The sequence below is a fragment of the Bos grunniens genome, chromosome 3 (genome assembly GCF_055505025.1).
Source record: "Bos grunniens cultivar Pamir isolate PY7600 chromosome 3, Bosgru_T2T1.0, whole genome shotgun sequence".
Taxonomy (NCBI): Eukaryota; Metazoa; Chordata; class Mammalia; order Artiodactyla; family Bovidae; genus Bos; species Bos grunniens.
This window is the reverse complement of record NC_141167.1, coordinates 94,219,970-94,241,964: the sequence shown is the minus strand read 5'-3', so window position 1 is coordinate 94,241,964 and position 21,995 is coordinate 94,219,970. Positions and strand designations below refer to the sequence as shown.

The following is a 21,995-nucleotide window of genomic DNA, read 5'->3' as shown; positions in this document are numbered from 1 at the left end:
TCACTGAGCCAAAAATAGAGCTGGGACAGAACAGAGCTAGGGGAGCCTTTGACAGCAGCCTGCAGGATTATGGACTATAGAGTGCTGGCCTTGATGGGGATCTTGGAGCCTACTCTTCCTAGGTTCAGAAGGGGGATCTGAAGCCTAGAGGGGTTGGGTGACTTGCCCAAGGTCACACCGCCCATTTGCCCTCCCTAATTCTTCCAGGAGGTCAATGAACTTTTAGGTGACTGAAGTGTTCAAATTCAACAGCCCCTAGCCTGCATCTCTTTAAGTGTGAAGCTGATTAGGATACCATGTGTCCGTGCATGCTTAGTTGCTCAGTCATGTCCAACTCTTTGTGACCCCACGGACTGTGGCCCACGAGGTTCCTCTGTCCATGGAATTTTCCAGGCAAGAATACAGGAACAGATTGCCATTTCCTACTCCTGGGGGATCTTCTGGATCTAGGGGGCTCCTGCATTGCAGGCAGATTCTTTACTATCTGAGCCACCAGGGAAGCCCACCTAGAGAATGAACTCTACTGGTAAACTTAGTTGCCACCCAGATAAGAGCAAGTTCCTAAAAGAATCAGGTGCAGAATGGGTGGTGGCTTGGATTTTATTGGGCTTTTGTTTGTGGCATGCTTTGTCTCCTAAAGTCTCCTATAGCTAGCACCCCTTCCCCCAGAGCCACAGCTATAGATGATCCACTTAGTATTCTGAGTCCTGGATTCATAACCTCTCACTGAGCAAATGTTTCTGGGAGATGGCGGGCAAGGAAGAAAATCACAATTTGCCCTAGACCCCCAATTCCTTTCTCCTTTATGGAAAGGACATTGCTCCAATTACAAACTCCAGGACTTTCAAGAAAAGCAAACAAAAGCCCAACCACATGGCAAAGGTCACCTGGCCTGTGGAAAGAGTGAATGATTAACTCCTGTGAAAGCGAGTTTTGAGGATTTTTTTTTTATAGTGTTCAAAGGTGCCACTTAGAAAAATTTAGCCCAGGGCAAATTCTAAGTAGGCCTCCCTCTCACGTCATGCTCTGTGCTCCACCCATCCCCCCTCCCCGAGGACTTTGACCCTGGCCCATGTGAGGAGTGTCCTATGTTCAGAGCAGAGGGTGTGGGTCCCTTCCTGCCAGGCTCCTTTCCCCTGGTTCCTGCAGGTTCACTCCGGGGCAGAGCCAGCAGGAGGGGTCAAGGTCTCCACATGGAACCCAGGTCCTAGTGTGCTTTGCCCCACGTGTTTCTAGTGTCACCTGCACTGTGAGAATTCCTTAGGCCAAATGCAAAAACATATCCCTGTTCATCTCCAGTGGGGCGACCTTGGGGGAGTTCCTTTTTCTCTCTCAGCTTCCAAATGCTCACCAGCAAAATGAGTTGATGATGCCTTCCCTGGTGGCTCAGACGGTAAAGCGTCTGCCTACAATGCGGGAGACCCGGGTTCGATCCCTGGGTCGGGGAGACCCCTGGAGAAGGAAATGGCAATCCACTCCAGTACTCTTGCCTGGAAAATCCCATGGACGGAGGAGCCTGATTGGCTACTGTCCATGGGGTCGCAAAAAGTCAGACACGACTGAGCGACTTCACCTACTTCATAGGGTTGTTGAGAGGATTAAATGAGATAAAGCACTGTGTGCTGTGTTGTTGTGCTTAGTCGTGTCCAACTCTGCAACCCCATGGACTGTAGCCCACCAGGCTCCTCTGTCCATGGGGATTCTCCAGGCAAGAATACTGGAGTGGGTTGCCATGCCCTCCTCCAGGGGATCTTCCCAACCCAGGGACTGAACCCAGGTCTCCCGCATTGCAGGCAGATTTTTTACCGTCTGAGTCACCAGGGAAGCCCGATAAAGCACAAAGCACCCCCCAAACACTGCCCCACACGAAGGACGGCTCAGCACATCTTGGCTTCATTTCCGGTCCTGGAACGTTCCTCCACCCTCTCCTCAACCCTCCTACCAGGACGCCTCCCGCTTCTACTGTTCCCCTCTCCTTTTCCTTCAGGCATTATCTAAGGAAAAGGGCTCCAGGGAGCGCGGCAGCTGTCTTCCCTCTCCCGAGGCCCCTCCAGCCTCGCGGGGAAGGCGGCTAAGCGCCCTACAGCGGCACCCGATGGGTCTGCAGGAGCTGACGTCTGTCCTGGGGTGACCATGCCTCCCCTTGTGCAGTAAACACTCCCCACTGCAAAGACGAGCCCAGGGAGGACGGTCCGCCTTGCGGATGGGAACTCAGTGCCTTCCTGGGCACTGAGTGAACTGTGGATGCGGGGCCCAGGAGCGGCAGTTGGGAGCGGGTACTGCGCGCTCCCGACAGCTGACGAGGGCGGAGCGGCGCCGAGGGCCGCAGTGTCCTGGCCTGGCCCCCGCGGCTGGCTGGCTCCGCGCGGGCGGAATTTCCCCAGGGTCCGATCTCCTGCGGCCGGTCTGCGCGAGGAAGCCGCGGGCGCCCCCTGCTGCCCTAAACAATGCAGCGCCACGGCCACCGCACCGCAAATCCCCTCCTTTCCATCCCTCCCAGCCCAGCCTGCCGAGGACTCTACCAGGCCCGCCTTGCGCAGAGCCGGCTTCCACCCTCTTTCTTGCTCCTTCTCACTCCTTCAAGAGACCAAGTCCTGGTTACCAAGGGCACCAGTCACTAACGGTAGCCCCTGGACACAGTCAAGGACAAGGAGCGGTCTTGATGCCCCTCGCATCTCACTCAGTGGGCAAAGAACATCCTGGAAGGAATCAGGAGAGGAGAAGAAAAAGCAAGAGGAGAGCGAGGGGCCCGCTGAGCGGCTGTGATGATGGCGAGAAGCACAGAGTTCAGCTCCCTTTGACCTCCCCCCCCACCCCCCGCCAGCTCCCCCACGGCCACCACCAGCGTCCCCAGCTGTGCTTTTTGCTCCCAGGGCAGCCTGGCTTGCTTGGCTGGCTGGTCTCCCAGGCCTGAGAGGACAGGTTGGGGCACTCTCTAGTGAGCACGCACTGTGTTGGGTGCTGGACGCAATACTCTTATATCCCTCTGTGCCCTGAAGAGAGAGGTGACGTATCACGTGACCACGAGGGTTCCGCACGAGGCTGTCCAGGAGTTTTGGTTCATGTACAACCACATTCTCTCTCACAGGAGCCCTCTCACTGGTCTTTTGTACTCGTGTTCAAGGGTGGGTCCTGACAGGAGAGTCATAGATTACAAGGTCCAAGTGCAGAAGACAGAAGTTCACGAAAGTCCCACAGCCAAAAATAAGCTGGTTGAATGAGCGGAAATGAATGACCTATACTCGGAGACTTTCTGCCAAGCCCAGTACTGTTCGTCCCCATGCTTGGCAGGAAGGGAGGGTGAGGGCCTTTCTGACATGCTTTGTTTAAACGCAAAGTGTATGTGTGTGTGTGTGGCTTACAGTTCACAAAATGCATGTGTTGAATGCCGACTGAGTAGTAGCGTCTGCAATGAATACACACCCGGATCCCCACTGGCGGTGGAGGGAGGCTGAGATGCCCTGATGTGGGCCCGCCCCTCTGCAGCATGAGTGAGCATCCTGGCTTTGCTGCACCACTGCTGTGCTCTGCAGCGAGAGGAGCCAGGCCCTTCCTGGAAAAAAAAAATAATAAGGTTTTTGGAGCCAGAGGTAATTTCTCTTTCTCTAAAGCTAACTGTCATTCTCCAGCCCCTCAAAATGTTACTTTGTGGGGAAAAGAGCCTGATGGGAGAGTGAGAAGACTTGAGTTCAAGTCCAGGCCTTGCCAGGAAGTAGATGCCTGTCATGGAGCAAAATCAATTCATTCCTTCATTCATTTAACCAATATGCATTGAGTACTTGCTATGCACCAGCATTGTTCTGGGTGCAGGAGATACAGCAGTGGGACCACCTCTGTGTTGGTGCGGAGTTTATGCTCTAATAGGGGACCAGGCAACCCACTATGGGAGAGTGAAGCGGGGCAGGAGCAGAGGGAAAGGGTGCTATCTGTTAGACTGCACAGGGAGGAGTGGGCTGTGACCACAGGTAGGGCAAGGGATTTCTGAGCAGAGGGGCAAACCTTTATACCTGAGCAGAGGTATAAAGGCCTTGGGGCAGGAATGAACTTGACAAGAGAACGGGTGCCCTGTTCCTGGCACAGAGTGAAGAAGAGCGGTAGCGGGCAGGGGCAGAGACAAGAGACGCAGATCACGTGGGTCTTGTGAGCTGTGGAAGGGAGTTCCAAGTTTTTTCTGAGTGAAAGGGAGCTGTTGGGAGGATTAGAGCAGGGGAAACACATGGTGTGATGGACACATGGAAAAGACCATTCTGGCTCGTGTGTGGAGGAGACTCTGGTGGGATAGGGTGGTGTGGCAAGAACGAATATAAGGGACAAATTAGGAAATCCCTGCAGAGTTTAGAAGGGAGAGGAGGATGAACTTGCCCAAGGGTGGGGCAGCTTCGGGGGTGTAGGGGAGTCATACTTGAACTACATTGGAAAGTAGACTGAAAATGATCTGCTGGTGGATTGAAGGTATTCGGTGATTGAAAGAGGATCCAAGGGTGACTCCTGGATTTCTGACTGAAGCAAATATTCAAATAATGATTCTACTTACTGAGGTGAGGGTAGGGTTGAGAGGGGAACTTGAGAATTCCGTTTGGGACATAATAAATAACTTTTCCTCCTCTCTTTTGATCTCTGTCTTCTCAACTGTAAAATGAAGGGGATGCCCCCTCCATCCCCAGGATCTCTCTATGGTCATTAGGGTTATTTTCCCACATTCTCATGTTTTTTAAACCCACTAGTTATGGCAACCCACTCCAGTACTCTTGCCTGGAAAATCCCATGGATGGAGGGGCCTGGTGGGCTGCAGTCCATGGGGTCACTAGGAGTCGGACATGACTGAGCGACTTCACTTTCACTTTTCACTTTCATGCATTGGAGAAGGAAATGGCAACCCACTCCAATGTTCTTGCCTGGAGAATCCCAGGGACGGGGCACCCTGGTGGGCTGCCGTCTATGGGGTCGCACAGAGTCGGACACGGCTGAAGCAACTTAGCAGCAGCAGCAGCAGCAGCAGTATATTTTTAATTCAGAGAAAAGAAGTGATAAGAAGATAGAACATATCAAGACTGGGGTGAAAAGGAGATGGAAACCGATGATACTATTTTATGTAAAGAAGTTAGGGAAGGTCTTCAGGCAGAGGATAAGATTCTAATTCTTTGGAGGGTGAGAAATAGAGAGAGAGAGAGAGAGAGAGAGAACAAAAGCAAGTCCCAGAAGGGGTCCCACCCATTGCTGATGTTTTGACAACCAGGAAAGGGGAAACAGGGTGGAGGGTGAGGGAGTGAACCACCGCAGAGTGCACAGATGAGGAAGAATCACCGAAAACTCGTGACTGGCCGCAGTCTGACTTAGACTTCATTCCCTGTATTTCTTTGGTTTGCACTTGAGAAGTCTCAAGGGCTCCTGAAAGGAAACGCACTTGAGACTTTCAATTACAAACCACCTTAAAGTTTGTGATTTGAGCCAAAACAGTCATTCAACCTGTATGAAACTCAGTTTCTGTCCTGGAAATGTGAAGACCTCTACTTTCTCTATGAGCTAGAACATTCTGTGATTCTATGGCTTTTAAGGCAAGAAAAACATCCAAATGCATGTCAAAGTCCAAGAAACTTGAGAACTGAATGGTTAATTTTTTTTTTTTTTTAAGTTTTGCATCTTCAGTCAACACAGTATTTATCGGGCACCTACTCTGTGCCCAGGGTTGTAAAGATAACAACCTTAAGAATGCAGATCAAAAGTTCCTTCCTTATGGAGTTTTCAATCTGGTGGGAGATGATAGACAGATAGGGTTGTACCCATAGAAATAAGGCAGAGAAGGAGGGTAGAATGTGTCAAGACTGGGGTGAAGAAGAGATGGAGACCACTAATACTACTTTATGTAAAGAAATTAGGGAAGGTCTTCAGGCAGAGAAAAGAGCAAGGACAAAAGTCCTGAGGTGAAGTCACGATTAGAATATTCCAGGAAGAACAGGGAAGGCAGCTGTATGACTGGAGACAAATGTTACCATCCATCCTGGGATGATGGATGGTATTTGGAGCTACAGGAGTGGTCAAGTTGCCTAGGTTGAATCTGGAAAGTCTGAAGAAGAAGACGGCCCAGGACTGAGCCCTCAAGGGAGGGGTGACAACATTTACGGGTGGACAGAGAAGGGGTCAGAAAGGAGACTGGGAAGGAGCGGGGAGAGAGGAGAGACAGGGGTGTCACAGGAACCCCGAGAAGAATGGCGCAAGGAGGAGCTGGACTGTGCCGAATGCTTCCCAGAGGCTGCGCAGGATGGGAACTGAGAGGCGGTGTTCGATCTGTCACGTAGGGTCAAGCAGAAGCCATGTTTGGGTTGATGTTTTAACTTTCCGCTCCCTTCAGTTCAGTTCAGTTCAGTTTAGTCGCTCAGTCATGTCCGACTCTTTGCGACCCCATGAATCCGCAGCACGCCAGGCCTCCCTGTCCTTCACCAACTCCCGGAGTTCACCCAGACTCACGTCCATCGAGTCAGTGATGCCATCCAGCCATCTCATCCTCTGTCGTCCCCTTCTCCTCCTGCCCCCAATCCCTCCCAGCATCAGAGTCTTTTCCAATGAGTCAGCTCTTCGCATGAGGTGGCCGAAGTATTGGAGTTTCAGCTTCAGCATCAGTCCTTCCAGTGAACACCCAGGGCTGATCTCCTTCAGAATGGACTGGTTGGATCTCCTTGCAGTCCAAGGGACTCTCAAGAGTCTTCTCCAACACCACATTTCAAAAGAATCAATTCTTTGGCGCTCAGCTTTCTTCTCAGTCCAACTCTCACATCCATACATGACCGCAGGAAAAACCATAGCCTTGACTAGACGGACCTTTTTGGCAAAGTAATGTCTCTGCTTTTGAATATGCTATCTAGATTGGTCATAACTTTCCTTCCAAGGAGTAAGTATATTTTAATTTCATGGATGCAGTCACCATCTGCAGTGATTTTGGAGCCCGAAAAAATAAAGTCTGCCACTGTTTCCACTGTTTCCCCATCTATTTCCCATGAAGTGATGGGACCAGATGCCATGATCTTCGTTTTCTGAATGTTGAGCTTTAAGCCAACTTTTTCACTCTCCACTTGGGTTGGGCTAAATGGCCAATAGCATAGCAGATTAGGTGTTCTGGATGACCCCTTAACTGAAGGAGCTCAAATGCTGGGTTAACCTTTATAAATGTCTCCCTGAGATAGAATGAAAGCAATAAATCCATAGACCCACAAAATGAAGTAGAACTAGGAACCCTGGCAGGTGAGTGTCAAATCTCACTTTTACCCTGAGGGTTTGCTGATCCCTAGAGATCTGGACCTTTCATTGGCAGCTGTGCAAGTGTAGGGCCTGCCCAAGATGGGAAGTCTTATAGTATTCTCCTGCATAAATCCAGAGCTCAAAAGGCTATATCCTCAGAATAAAGGTGAACAAGAAATAAATCTGCCATGAAGAAGGCAACAAGCTTGCCTTGACCTTGGCACTGGGTGGAGGGAAATGAATCCTCCCAGGATTTGCAACCGTAAGCTAGCCTCAAATATTTCTGTCTGAATTCATCCATCTGTTGGCCTTGAAAAATCTCAAGCATTTAAATTTAATTTAAATGGACTTGGGTTGGTAGTACTCTCAGATAACTGGCAGAATTAAAAAGAAATCCTTTCTGGGTACCCCAAACAACTTCAATCCAGACCTCAAACAATTCTCACAGGTAAAGTTTTAAATGCACAGTTTACCTTAAAAATTTATAAAACACACAAAGAAATAAGCTCTATGTCTGACAATCAGTTAAAAAAAAAAAAAAGCAAACAACCAAAGATTTCAGATATTTGAATTTCAGATGTGGAATATAAAACAATTACGTTTAGTACACTTAAATGAATAGAAAAGAAGCTTAAAAACATGAGCAAGAATAAGAGATTTTAAAGAATGAACAGGCAGGCTTGAGAAATAACCAAAAAGGCCTAAATGAGAACTGAAAATGAGAACTATAACACTAAAATTTAAGTGGGTGGGTTAAAATTAGATTAGATGTAGCTGAAGAAAGAATTAGTTAACCAGACAACAGACTCACAGAAATGACTGACAATGCAGTTTTGAGTGATAAGAAGACGCAATTTACAAAAGATGAAAGCACAGAGGGTAGAATGATAAACTCTCTTACGCCTTTAAACTGGGTTTCCCTTTCAAGTGCAATCTGGAGAGAATGCGAGGGAGGCAACTAGCATTTAGTATTAAATGCCAGTAATTTTTGAGACACACTGGAAGTCATTCCTCAGATTCAGGAAGTTTAACAAGTCCAAACAAAAAGCAAGATGGGTGGTGGAAGGGAAGGGAAGAGAGAGGGAGAGAGAAAAGAAGGAGGAATAGGAAGAGGTGGAGGGGGTGGGGGAAGGGGTAGGAGAGGAGAAGAAATTCAAAGCAGCCAGAGAGAAAAAGCAAAGTAACACCGAATAGTCTAGGGATCAACTTGTAAACAGCAACACTGAGGCTAGAGAAGAGAGTGGAAAATATCTTCAATGTGCTGAGAAAAACTGTGAGATCCTAAAACATAACACTCAGAAAAACTGTCTTTCGAGAATGAAGGCAAATAAGGACAGTTTCAGACAAATAAAAACAGAAAGCTTACTCTTGTGGACTCTCACTATAGCTCATGCCAGAGCATATCATCCAGGCAGCATGAAAGAGATCCTGAACAGGAAGTTTGAAATTCAAGGAGTAGCGAGTACAGATAGTGATAAATATGTCAGTAAAATATAAATGATAATTATTACTTATATTATTTATAAAAGATTATATTATGAAATTATAATATAATAAGATGTGGTACAATATAAATATATGAAAGTATATTATATTTATAAATAATAATAAAATATCCATTTTACATCTGTGTGTATGTGTGTGGAGGGGGGCGCCGTGGCAAACAGGCTAGAACCAAAATCCTGCCTCAGAGCAGCAGGTACCGTGGAAGGGGGACTGCAAGGAGCCAAGTCTTCTAGATTCCTTGTTAAGAGAGGAGAGGAAAGGCACTGGCCAACATGTGACTATAGAGTTTAGTCTTTAAGTATAGATTTGGTAACCGTTAAAAGGACAGAGATAGGGTATGAGCCTTTTAAACTGGTGTGGGGGGGAAGGAATGAAAAAAGCATTAATTTTTTAAAGGCAAGAAGGTGGTGTGGGAAGCAGAGCAAGAAATGGGTCAAATAGACAGACAGAAAGAAAGAAACAAGAGATAATTACATCCACATACATTATTCAACAGAAAAGATGTAAGTGGACTAAGCATTAGAGTTACAGATCTCAACTGTCAGATGGAACTTTTCAGAAAATCAGCCATTTACAGGAGATAGTTATTAACCACATCAGTAGCAAAAACATAACTAGGGAACACAATATATTTTTGAAAATATTACTTTTAAAAAAATTCTAAGCACCTCATGAGTTAAAGCAGAAATCGTGGTAGAAATTGATAAGTAAATAGAACTGAAAGAAGATGAAAATACAATATACCAAAAGAGATACAAACAGAGTGAAAGTTAAAGGATGGGAAATTGTGTACTAGGCATCAGGGAAACAAAATAAAGTGATGTCGCTATATTAGTATCAGACAGAATCAGTGTTTAGGCAAGATATTTACAATAGTTTAAAAAAGATCACTTTCCAATGACAGAATCTTGGATTAACTGGGAAGATGTAAAAATCCTAAATCTGTATGTTCCTAACAATATCATCTCGAAGTATATTAAGTAAAAGTTTGACAGATGATAAGGAGAAATAGAAAAATCCAACTCATAGTGGGAGATTTTAAAACAACAGTCTCAGTAAATGTTGGAAAATGCAGCAAAAGGTAGTCTGTGATATACAGAAAATTTGAGCAGTACGTGATCTAGGTGACATTTCTTGAACATTGCCTGTCAACTTGTACCCTGAAGCAGTGCTAGGCTAAAAAAGCTAGACTTGAAGGGTATCAGAGGATTGAGGCCTTTCAGACATCCCTGACTATAATGCAATATAGTTAGAAATCAGTAACAAAAACATAACTAGGGAACACAATATATTTTTGAAAATATTACTTTTTTAAAAATTCTAAGCACCTCATGAGTCAAAGCAGAAATCATGGTAGAAATTGATAAGTAAATAGAACTGAAAGAAGATGAAAATACAACATACCAAAAGACGTAAAATTTCACTAAAATGGTATGGACAGGAAATGTACATAGTTAGAAAAGCAGAAAAGCTGGGGAGCTAAGCATTAGTTTAAGAATTTATAGAAAGAACATCAGGATAAACCTGAGGAAAGTAGAGGGAAATAAAGACATGAGCAGAAATTAATGAAACAGAAAACAAGTATATAATGGATAAGCAATCAAAACTGATTCTTCGATTAGTCTCTAACAGATTGCCAAGAAAGATGTACACAGATGCATCAGAATTCAAATAGATAATAATAAAATATTATGAACAAGTTTGCCAGTAAATTTGAAAACAAATAAAATGGGTAGGTTTCTAATAAAATACAAATTGACAATACCTGCTTAGGAAGACATAGAAAACCTGAATATCCTTTATCCCTTGAGGAAAGAAATTAATAATTTAAAATCTTCTCACCAAAAAAAAAAAAAAAAACAACAACAAAAAAACAAACACACACACACACAAGGCCCAGATAGTATCTTAGGGGAGTTTTACCAAACCTTCAATAATAATTTATGCTTGAAATAGAAGAGAATAGAAAAAAATAGAGGGCACTTCCTAAATCCAGTAAAAGGAACAACTATAAAATTGTAGAGAACAGTATAGGAGCATATGTCTGTGACCTTAAAAAAATGGGAACGATTTCTTAAACAAGACACAAAATGTGCCCCATTATGATGGAGAAAGTCAGTGAAAATTCACATCCGTTAAAATGAAGGATTTAGATTTGTGTTACCACCTCAGAAGATATATTGACATTACTTCATAAATTGAAACATAATTTATATTCCTTTAACCTGAAATTTCACTCTAATGTATGTATGGTTAAGAGACTTGAGAGTATCGGAAAACATGTATAAAACTGTGCATAGAAAGAGTTCTAATCACTGAAACTAGGAACAACCCAGAGGCCCAACTGACATAGATATATAAAATGGCATAATCTCACAGTGGAATATTATACGGCAGCTAAAAGGAACAACCATGCCACATGGGAGCTTCAAGGCACACTGCGGACATAGATGCAAACCACAGAAGACCTCATTCAGGATGGTTCCGTTTACATAAACCTTAAAAACTAAAAAGACAATTGGGATGTACACAGGTCACATTTTCTTGATTCTAAAATATACTTTTTCACATTTTAACCTAAAATTAGGATGCATCTTACAATTTATGGTGTTTTGTCATTACCCTTAGGAGTACATTCTCTTTCTTAGACATGAAATAATGATGCATCTCACAATTGTTGAGGACTTAGGTTCAATGAAATATGGTAAAACTAGAGAAAAGCAATAGAATGATGAATGTAGAATTTGGGAGCACGATGACCTATGTCAAGGAGGGAGGGGCCTGAGGAACAGAAGAGGAACCCAGGACAATTCTAAAGAAGTGGCAAAAAAAAATTTTTTTTACCTAGATATTGAGTATATTGGTATTTGTTTTATTATAACTCTTCAAACAGTTTAGACCCTCATATGTATGATATTTTTCACAATTTAAAAAGTATGAAGAAGTAAGGAAATGGAGACACATGTATAATTGAGGAAGCTGGAGAGAGAAAGGGGAGAAGAGATGCAGGTGATGATCAGGGGAGGTGCAGAGGACGCCACAAGAAAGACATGGGACAATGACCCCAAGATGCTAGGAGGCTTCAGCCCATCACACATGGAGACATCAGGAGAGATCTCTCTTCCTATACTGTAGCAAGAGTGATGAAGGAAAAGATGGGCTTAGGGAACATGTGGAGTGTTATGGGTATGTTTTCCTTGTGATGATTTCTAATTTCTCAATGAAGAATTTATCTGTGGGGTGGCAGCAGTTATCAGGAATGGCAGAGGTGCACAAATAGACTTGAGGAATAGGCATCTAAAATGCTAAACGTTTATTCAATGGTTACATGCCAGCTTTAAACAAACAGCTTTTTACATCCATCGTTCTCTTTATCCCCCCATCAAAGTGGTGAGGTATATGTTCTCTTATGATGTATTAGTTTCCCAGGATCACCATAACAAGACACCACGGACTTACACAGCATAGCTTAAACAACAGAAAATTGTTTTCTCGCAGTCTGGAGGCTATAAGTACAAGATCCAGGTGCCAGCATTGCTGGTTTCTCCTGAGGCTGCTCCTCAATTTTCAGGCGGTCATTTTTTGCACCCCGTCCACTGCGTCTCTTCTTCTAAGAACATCAGTCTTATTGGATTAGGACCCCACCCTAACAGCCCCTAGCTCTAAATACAGTCACATTCGGATGTATTGGGGGTTAGGGCTCCAACATAGGAATTTTGGGAGGACACAATCCAGCCCATAACATTGCCCATAAAGTAATGGAGATTTAGAGAGGTTGAACAGCTTGCCAAGGGCATGCAGTTAGTTTCAGAAGTGGGATATGAATGCAAGCAAATCAACTGCAATCTCTGAATGCCAACCATTCCGCTAAAAAAATAGTTGGGGGACGCCTGAAGAGTGGAGATGAATGAAAAAGGGGTTTGGGAGAATTAAAAAAAAAAAATCTGACCTGAATAAAAGAGTAATATTGTGAGATTTCTCAGAGCTGTGTAATCTATCCAAGGAAATGGAATAGATGAACGATCCTCTCATAGAGTCCGTTGCTAAGTTTGAGCTTTAACCAGAAAGATGGTAATTTTTTGGCCAAAATGGCAGGAAAAGAACAATTCAGCATCAGCTGAAGTCCTCGCCCCTTGGTTCCCTTTTTGCAGAGGCCAGTTTAAACTATGGGCTGAGAGGAGTGACACCTGCTGGGCTCTGCGCTGTATGGGTGGGAACCTGGCTCTTTTCATATGCAGTCCCCCACTGCCCTCTGCTGGCTAGTAGTAGGAACTCCCAGGAATGTGCACATAGTTGTACTTTCTTCAAAAAAACCCACAAACTGTAGAGAAAGATGGGAATTATCTACTGGAATCAGGCTGTGGAGTATGTCAGTCCCATTCCTTTCCATACACATACATACACTTCAGTTCAATGGTACAATCAACTTTCACTTTTTGGAATTCTGTGACTGTTTTAAAACTTGCATCAGCTGTTTTCATCATTAGAAAAATATATCTGCCACCTTCTCAAAAATGATGTTTCTCAAGAATATGAGAATTTGAATGCAAAATAACCAACAAAATATTGGTTTGCTCATAATTTCATGTTTTTCAAAACTATAAATTAATGGTATGCTTGTTCAATATTTTAAAACCATGATTTCCAATGTGACAATGCAAGGACCCCATACTTGCTTACGGCATTTTTGTAAAAATAATTGTACCATTTTCAAACATGACTTTTCTTTTAAAAAAAATCAGCAGTTCATGCTTTTAGAGATTATATATCTGGGAGAAATGTTCTAAGTAATAAGGGATTCCCTTGAATTGAGAAGCATAAATGAGTTTCAGAAGAAACTGAATCCCCCAAGAACTCCTAGAATTCCTTCTCTGTGTGCTTCACAGGACGTGTGGCCTTGATGATCTCAGTGAAATTCAAATACGTGGGCTCAAGTGTCTTCAGGGTCCCCATCCTAGTGTGGGTCCCCAGACCCCCTTTATACAGTTTCTAGAATGAACATTTAAAATGCAAATCAAGTCATGATACCTTTTGCTTCTGGAGAGGTCAAATGTCACACCTCTGATTTTAGAGTAAAAAACAAATTCCTTACCAGCTTTACAAGGCCAAGTGATCTGATTTATGCCAACCCCTGGCCCCCTTTCTTCCCTTTCAGCTGTTCGCAATTTCACCCTCTATTTCATGGCTCTATTTCAGTATTCTGTTTATTTCCTTTGGGGCATTTGCAATAATCATATTTATTTCAGGTGTTCATTTCCTGTCTCTACCATTAGGTGTCATCTGCATCAGGTGAGTCCTTGTCTACCTTGCTTTCACTGCATCCCCAGTACCTAATGAACGTATATTTATCAGTGAACAAGTAAGCAAACCAAGTAAAGCAAAGGAAGAAACTGAGAGGGGGGTGACACCAAAGTCAGTCCATGCAGATCACAGCATTGAGTTCCTTCCGTAAGTAGAAGTCCCACCCCTGACCCACAGCATGGGAAGCCAGCACCAGGATCACTGCACTTCCACCTTCGACTCCATTACTCATCAAAACCATGCTCCCTTTCTTAGAGAACATCAGGGGACCAGGGAGACCCACAAGCTCCAGCCAGCATAAGGAGAACTGGAGGGCACAGGGGCCACACAGGCATGCTAACCACCTAGCAGATGTAATCATTCAACCAGTTGTGCTACTGATTCTGAATGCGAACCCCAGCCACTAAAGCAACAATAAACGTTGTGTTGATCCAGCGCCTTCCCCTTGAAAGGGCAGCAGCACAGTCCCAAAGGCTCGCAGCCCTGCCCTGGGGGAGGCAAAGGGATAGTCCCATTTAACAAATGGAAAATCATGAGCCTGTGCTCAGTGGGCTGGAGAACCACTCCTGGGAAGCAGGATGATGCCTGGCCTTTCAGGGGTTCTCATTCTACATCCTCCCTGTCAGACAATCAGAGCCTGAGACAGGGAAAATAAATTCAGAACCATCATCAGTTCAGAATCTATGGCTCAGGGAAGCCCAATGAGAGCCATCCCCAGAAGAGGTAGCTAGTGGGGCAGAAAGGCTTGCTTGGTTGCAGGGAGCGTGGACCAGACATCATGGGGCAGAAGTTCCCCCGCTGAAATGCTGCTGGGTAGATGTAATTTCCACTGCCATCTGTGGCTTCTCTCCCAGACAGGATCCTGGCATTTGACTGAGGAACCATCCACGGAGAGTGAGGTCAAGCTTGAATAAAATGTCCAAGAATGTCCCAGGCCAGGCAGCATCAGGGCAGGCTGATCTGGGGGTCCTTCAGGAAGAAGGCCAACGTCTGGGCCAGGGCGTCCAGCTCGCAGGAACTGGCATACTGCAGGAGGTTGCTCTTCCGCACGAAGTAATGCTTGAGGAAGCACTGACTCACACACTTGTGTAGCTTCCTCACCAGGCGCAGGAACCCCCTGCTGAAGACTTGCCAGTCCTTGGGATAGGGGTACTTCTCACAAGTCCAGAAGAGCACGGTCTGTGGAAGCAAGAGGTGGTGTCTGACATCATCCTGGGCCACTGAGCAGAGTGTCTTCAGGAGCGTTCCTGAGCTCACGTGGCCTTGGGAGGAGGAGACAGGAGCCCCAGGGTTCTAACCGTGGATTCAGGATCCCCAGCCTCCTCCGCCTGGTTTCCCTGCCTCTTTGGTACTTTCTCCTCTGACTTCCTTACCTGGTATCACTTGGCCATCTGAAAGTCATCTCAGTCCATATGAGGATGAGATGGTTAGATGGTTATCACCAACTCAATGGACATGAATTTGAGCAAACTCTGAGAGATAGTGGAAGACAGAGGAGCCTGGCATGCTACAGCCCATGGGGTCACAAAGAGCTGGATATGACTTAGCAACTGAACAAAAACAACAACAGGTCCAAACTGAACTCCTGGCCCTGCCACATGTACCTGGTGTGCTTCCAGGGCTGTTCATTCAGGCTGTTATGCAAGATCCCTTACCACCTCCTATCAAGTCCTGCCAATCCTCCTTCCTGTGTATTTCTCAATCCACCCACTTACCTTCATCACTGATAATATCATCCCCTGACACCCTGTGAGTGTCACACCCCTCATCCCCTGTGAGTCAGCCTGCACCTCTTCTAGGCACCATCCTATCTATTGCCATCCATATCGTAGCCATCGTGATGTTTTTGAAATATCAATCTATGTTTCTTCTTGTCTAAAATACTTCAAAGTCTTCCCATTACTTGTTAATTAAAAAATACAATTGTTAGCATGGTTTGGTGGACAAAGCTTGGCCCCTCCTTTTTTTTTCCGGTCTCACCCTGTGCTCTCCCTCTCTCTCTCTCCTTCTATCCACGCTGGCCTCATTTCATGCTCTCATCTATCACAGGGCCTTGCCCAACCCACGTCTTCCGTATGGAGCATTCTTCCTTCCCGACTTGTCCAGGAAACTCATCCTTCAGCTTAGACTTCCCTATGACACTCTCTTCATCACATTTATTCATTACATTCTCATCATTTCAGCAGCAATGATGACAGTAGTGGTCATTTTCCTGTGTATTTATGTGTATTACTAGATGGCAAGGGCTTCCCAAGTGGCTCAGTGGTAAAGAATCCACCTGCCAATACAGGAGATGCAGGAGACTGCAGGCTTGACCCCAGGGTTGGGAAGAGCTCCTGGAGAAGGAAATGGCAACCTGCTCCAGTGTTCTGGCCTGGAAAATCCCATGGACAGAGGAGCCTGGTGGGCTACAGGCCATGGGGTCACAAAGTGTAGGACATGACTAGTGACTAAACAACAGCTAGACAGCAAACTCCATGTGAGTGGAGAACAAGACCTATTTGTATTCACACTCATGTTACCAGCATTCAGCAGAGGGACTGGCCCATGAGAGGTAGTTAGTAAACATTTTTTGATGGAGTGAAATAATGAATTAATGTTTGGGTTTAGATACTGAGTATTTTTAAAATATAGTCTTTACTAAAAAGTAAAAGAGCAGTTTTAGGTTCAGAGCAAGAGTGTGTTTTGATTTAGAGGACATTGTTTTGAGTAAATGAGTTGGAGATAATTTCATGCTAGTCAAGATAACCTAGATACAAAAACATGTTTTAATTCCTCTTGTAGTTAAGCTTTTATCTCCCTAAGCAAACAGAAGCACTTAAGCCTATTATAAGCAAGCCTCTGTGCCTTTGGGCAGGTTTAAGCATAAATAAGCCAATGAAAGATACGTTCTTTCTTCACATGAAATTGCTATGGGGGAGGGACTTCTCTGGTGGCCCACTGGTTAAGGCTCCATGCTTCCAATGCAGGGCCATGTGTTTGATCCCTGGTCAGGGAATTAACATTCTACATGATGTGAGGCAAGACCAAAAAAAAAAAAAAAAGTTAAAAACCCAATTAAAAAAATATTGTTAGTGGGGGAAGCCTCTTTGGGAAGGATGTAACAACCTTCTACGAGGTGACCGTGACTGGCACATCCTTCCTGATGCTGTTTTGCAACCCAGTCTCTTCCACTTTCCCCGGACTAAAGCCTTGGCAAGAATCCTACACCCTCAAGCCATCACCCAGGGTGGTGTTTAATAGCACATTGCCATCAGCCAAGTCCATCCCAGTGTCTGCACATGAGAGAATTCTGCCCTTGGAGCAAGAGTGAACAACGAGAGGAAAAGGCAGTCAGTACTGTTTTGATTTCTCAACAAACAACCCCGCGCCCTTTTAAATGCCCACTCTTAAGAATGTTCGATTTTATTATGCCATGCAGGTGGGCTAAGGAAGACTAAAACGGAAGACATTTAAGGAGTTTCCCTGAAATCCTCTAGATGAGCTAGAAGTCACTGGAATACAAGTAAACCCTGGCTGGAGTACAGCTTTGAGAGCAGTCAAGGGTAGGAAGACCCGTGGTGGCCCTATTCAATCTTCCTAAAACACTCATGCTACTTAAAGCATTTCTATTCAGCCTGACTGTGGAGCAATGAAGTCAGTGGTTAGTTAAGAGTATGAGATGTGATATGAGATAGCCAAGGGTTTCCTTCTCAGCTCTGACTCTTCCTAGCGTGGTCTGTGGAAAGGTATGTAAGAAAGAAGCTAACCCCCCCAAATGAATTAGACTACCTTCAGAAAATATGCATCCTCGATCCAGGAGAATAGGTGTATGTTTTTAGGGGGACATGCTTGGGGACACTTTAAGAATGCTGAACCAGAAGAAGAAGGCCTCGCTATATGTGCAAATGAGATGTTAACAGATTCTCAGGCAGGACAGGGAGAACAGGTTATCAGAAAAGACAGAAAGCAAAGCAAAAACTAGTGATTCTGCAGGGGGAAAAGAGGGGTGAAATGTAAGGTCATTCATGACCATGATCAGCAAGTATTTACTGCGCAATTACTATGTACGAAGCATTGGGAGAGATAAAGGGGTTTGGTACTAGCTGCCCTTCAATAGCTTGTGTTAGGAGTGAAAGAGTAACACGGGACTAGAAAACAGTCATCCACTGGATGAGACGGGGCACAGAAAGGAGCGTGCAGAAGGGCACAGCACACCCCAGCAACCTGCGCTTTCCCGTGCAGAAGGTCAGGGAGAAGGGCTGATGGTCTGAGATGGGTAACAGCGGGGCTGGGGCTGTGCTGTCTGTAAGAGTCAGACACCTCCACCCTCAGTGTGATGCACATGGTATTATAGGAGCGTCCAGTTCACCAAGTATGGTTGGAACTTTGAGAATGAGGAGTTGAGAGTGTGATCAAAAGACCTCTCCCTGGGGTGAGCCCCTGATCCCTGAGTCCAGGTCAGGTTCTGCTGCCCTGCATCCTCCTACAGCAATGCTCCTCTCCTTCCCAGTATTCCCCACGTGGCACAATTCCACGTGCACCTGTCTCCCTTGCTAGACCACAAGCTACACAAGAGCAAGACCATGTCGTGTTTGCTCAGCTTGCACCTCCATGTTTAGAGCACACAGCAGGTGCAGGGGCCAGGTGACTGGCCCACAGACATCTCAAGAAACATTTGCTGGGTGAATGAATGAGTGAGTGAATGAGTGAATGCATTCACAGTGGTCTAATGCTAAATCCTTGCCGGGGACCTTCCTGGTGGTCCAGTGGTAAAGAATCTGCCTGCCATTACAGGGGACATGGGTTTGATCCCTGATCTGGGAAGATTCCATATGCCTCACAGTAACTAAGCCCAAGCACCACCACTACTGAGCCCGTGCCCTAGAGCCTCCGCTCCTCAACAAGAGAAGCCACTGCAGTGAGAAGAATAGCTCCGGCTCACCAGAACTAGAGAAAGCCCATGTGCAGCAACAAAAACGCACGACCATCAAAAATAAATAAATAATTAAATAAAATTAAAGTTAAAAAAAAATGTGATTTGTAACCTGGAAGTTCAGGTTTGCTGCCATGTTCGTGGGGTAACCCCAGCATTTCCTGGTTTCCTCCTCTGCACAAAGTGTGGGTGTGTGTGTGCATGCACACCTGGGCTAGAGTGCAGACTGAATGCATGATAACATGAGGGAAAATGTGAATCCACCTGAGGTCTGAGCAGCTCACAAGATCTCACCAGACTGTAGACTTCTCCGGGGTAGAGAATGCATGCTGTAATTCATTTCTGAACCTCAGCAGGGTTGCTGGCACGCAGTGGGCACTTGGGTTGGTTTGTTGAGTGAAATAGGGGGAGAGAGAGAGACAGAGAAGGCAATACAGAAAGGGAGTAAGAGAAGAGGGGAACCGGAAGAAGGAAGGGAGGAGGCGGAAAGAGGAGAAGACGGGAACCCTGGGCAGGGCTGCTGTGGGCACGCATTGGGGCTGTTTCTCCACACACACACACACACACACACACACACACACTGCAGAGAGACCCACCCCGCCCCAGCCCCTCTGCGCTGGGGCCGCCCACTCACCTGCAGATGGTAGGACGTGATCACAGGCCGCGTCCCCGGACACCAGACGTCCTCCTTCATCTGCCTCAGGGCCTGAAAGCACTTCCGGCGGCAGCCCCCGTCCTCATCCAGCTGCTCCAGCAGCACCTGCTCTGCCCGCAAGAAGCTCAGCTGCCAGTGATAGCTTGAACAGGCCAGCAAGCTGAACCCGAATGACTGAGGGAGAGAAACACCGCGGGAAGTGAGAAGGGTGGGGCTGGTCCCGGAGAAAGCCATCTCCGAAGCAGCCCACTAGGGTGGGGGCCCTGCCAGTGGGCAGGCAGCTCCGCCCACGTGGGGACACTGAGGGAGCCTCTAGGCCAGCCCCTTGCACGTGGGCAGTTCACGGGGAAGGCTGCGCCCACTTTCTCTTGGGAAGTGGTTCTCCGACTTGAGCCTGCCCCAGAATCACCTGGAGGCCTCCTGAGAACACAGAATTCTGGGCCCTGCCTCGCACGTCTCTTCAGCAGGCCCAGAGCCGGGCCCAGGAATCTGAATTTGTAGCAGGTTCCCAGGTGCCCCTGCAGGTTCTGGGGATCTAGTGAAATCTCAGTTATCCTTCCGAAGCTGGGTGGCGGCCAATGATGGGTGGTTAAGCTGAGAGCGCCTCTAGTGAGCCGGGACCCTGCAGGATGATACCTTGATGCACTGCACTGTCTCTGGAGAAGGCCAGCGCTTCAGACACGAAGGCCACTGGGCTTTCTTGGACCAGGAGGTGGGGATGTCCACTGCGGGGGTCAGCTGTAGTTCCACCTGACCTGCAGAGGTTTCCACGACAACTCGAACTACAAGGTGGTCCATTAGAATGTGGACCCTGTCTGGTGGTAAATGACAGACAGACAATGAGAAGACAAATAATGGTTCTATACCAGCGTTTGAAGAAAAGGAATTTGTGAGCTGTGGCTTGGGCCAGCCCCTTGTAACTGGTGGAGCGACTTTCTGAATTTCATTAGCACCCCCAAGGTGGCATGTTTAGGTCAAAGTGAAAGTGTTCGTCATTTAGTCGTGTCTGACTCTGCACAACCCCATGGACTGTAGCCCACCAGGCTCCTCTGGGATTCTCCAGGCAAAAATATTGCAGTGGATTGCTGTTCCCTTCTCCGGGCAATCTTCCTGACCCCGGGGTCGAACTCACATCTCCTACATTGCAGGCAGATTCTTTCCCATCTGAGCCACCAGGGAAGCCCACGTTTATGTCAACATGAGACAGTTAGCTAAGTAAATACTGATAGAATATTGCTAGAAAACCTCACTGTTGGTGGGGTTTTCTTTTCTCCTTCATCCTCTCCCCCCAAGGTTTTACTGTACCTTTTCTAAAAAAGCAGTTGACTCTTTCCAGAAGGCTCAACCGAGGCATAGTATACAAGGAAAAGAAATAGTTTTTGCTACTATAAGATGAAACCCAAGCATTTTTCTATAACCCAGGTATCCAACCACATTTAGGATAGCCTCAGACCCCTGACTTATTCATTTGCCTTTGGTGGAGTTCAGCTTAACCTGTCTCTTAACCAAGTTCTAGTCTCAGGGATGCTATTTGTTCCCACCACCCATTAACTAGCCCACCTTTGGAGGGATTTATCACCGTAAGCCTTGTAATCATAAAATACTTGCAAGTGTGTCATGGCCACTGGCTGAAAGGGTCAAATGAGCAGAAAGAAGCCCTCATTGTCTTTTCCAACCAAGCAAAGAGAGGGAGAGAAAAGGAATGGGTCTGGGGACATTTTCCAGTTGATAGACTAGAATTCATTTCTAATCTGTTTCCCCTTTCTTTCAAAAGATACACTGTAGTTTTTTTTGTTTGTTTGTTTGCTTGCCTTCATTATTGACTCATTGGAAAAGACTCTGATGCTGGGAGGGATTGGGGGCAGGAGGAGAAGGGGATGACAGAGGATGAGATGGCTGGATGGAATCACCAACTCGATGGACGTGAGTTTGAGTGAACTCCGGGAGTTGGTGATGGACAGGGAGGCCTGGCGTGCTGCAATTCATGGGGTCGCAAAGAGTCAGACACGACTGAGCGACTTCACTTTCACTTTTCACTTTCATGCATTGGAGAAGGAAATGGCAACCCACTCCAGTGTTCTTGCCTGGAGAATCCCAGGACGGAGGAGCCTGGTGGGCTGCCGTCTATGGGGTCGCATAGAGTCAGACACAACTGAAGCGACTTAGCAGCAGCAGCAGCAGCAAAGAGTCGGACATGACTGAGCGACTGAACTGAGCTGAACTTGCCTTCATTATAGATAAGGATGAGCCATCCTGAATCGAAATCTATTATTTTGTTTTTCCTTGCTCAAAGAAGGAAATGAAAACTCATTCACTAATTGTGTTAGGTTGTTCAAAAGGAAAACACTCCTCTCCTTGACTGGGGTGTGATAAACAGCTTATTGT

General features: G+C 46.0%; 1 protein-coding gene across 12 annotated transcripts in view; it reads right to left on the bottom strand.

The window, feature by feature from the left end:
• The window catches only part of MAB21L3 (mab-21 like 3), a 46,943-nt gene that overhangs the window by 6,413 nt on the left and 18,535 nt on the right, over positions 1–21,995 (bottom strand). For 7 of the 12 annotated variants that reach the window (XM_086392041.1, XM_086392040.1, XM_086392047.1 and 4 more), the window contains 3 exons: positions 20,247–20,425; positions 19,590–19,784; positions 12,038–15,219 (listed from right to left, as the gene is read on the bottom strand). In XM_086392041.1, coding sequence (XP_086248167.1) covers positions 14,986–15,219; positions 19,590–19,784; positions 20,247–20,425 — 608 coding nt within the window. In that variant the 3' untranslated portion in view covers positions 12,038–14,985. Of the gene's footprint in view, positions 1–3,423; positions 3,554–12,037; positions 15,220–19,589; positions 19,785–20,246; positions 20,426–21,995 lie in introns of those variants that run through there. The other 5 variants (XM_086392046.1, XR_015160772.1, XM_086392048.1 and 2 more) reach the window with 5 other exon arrangements.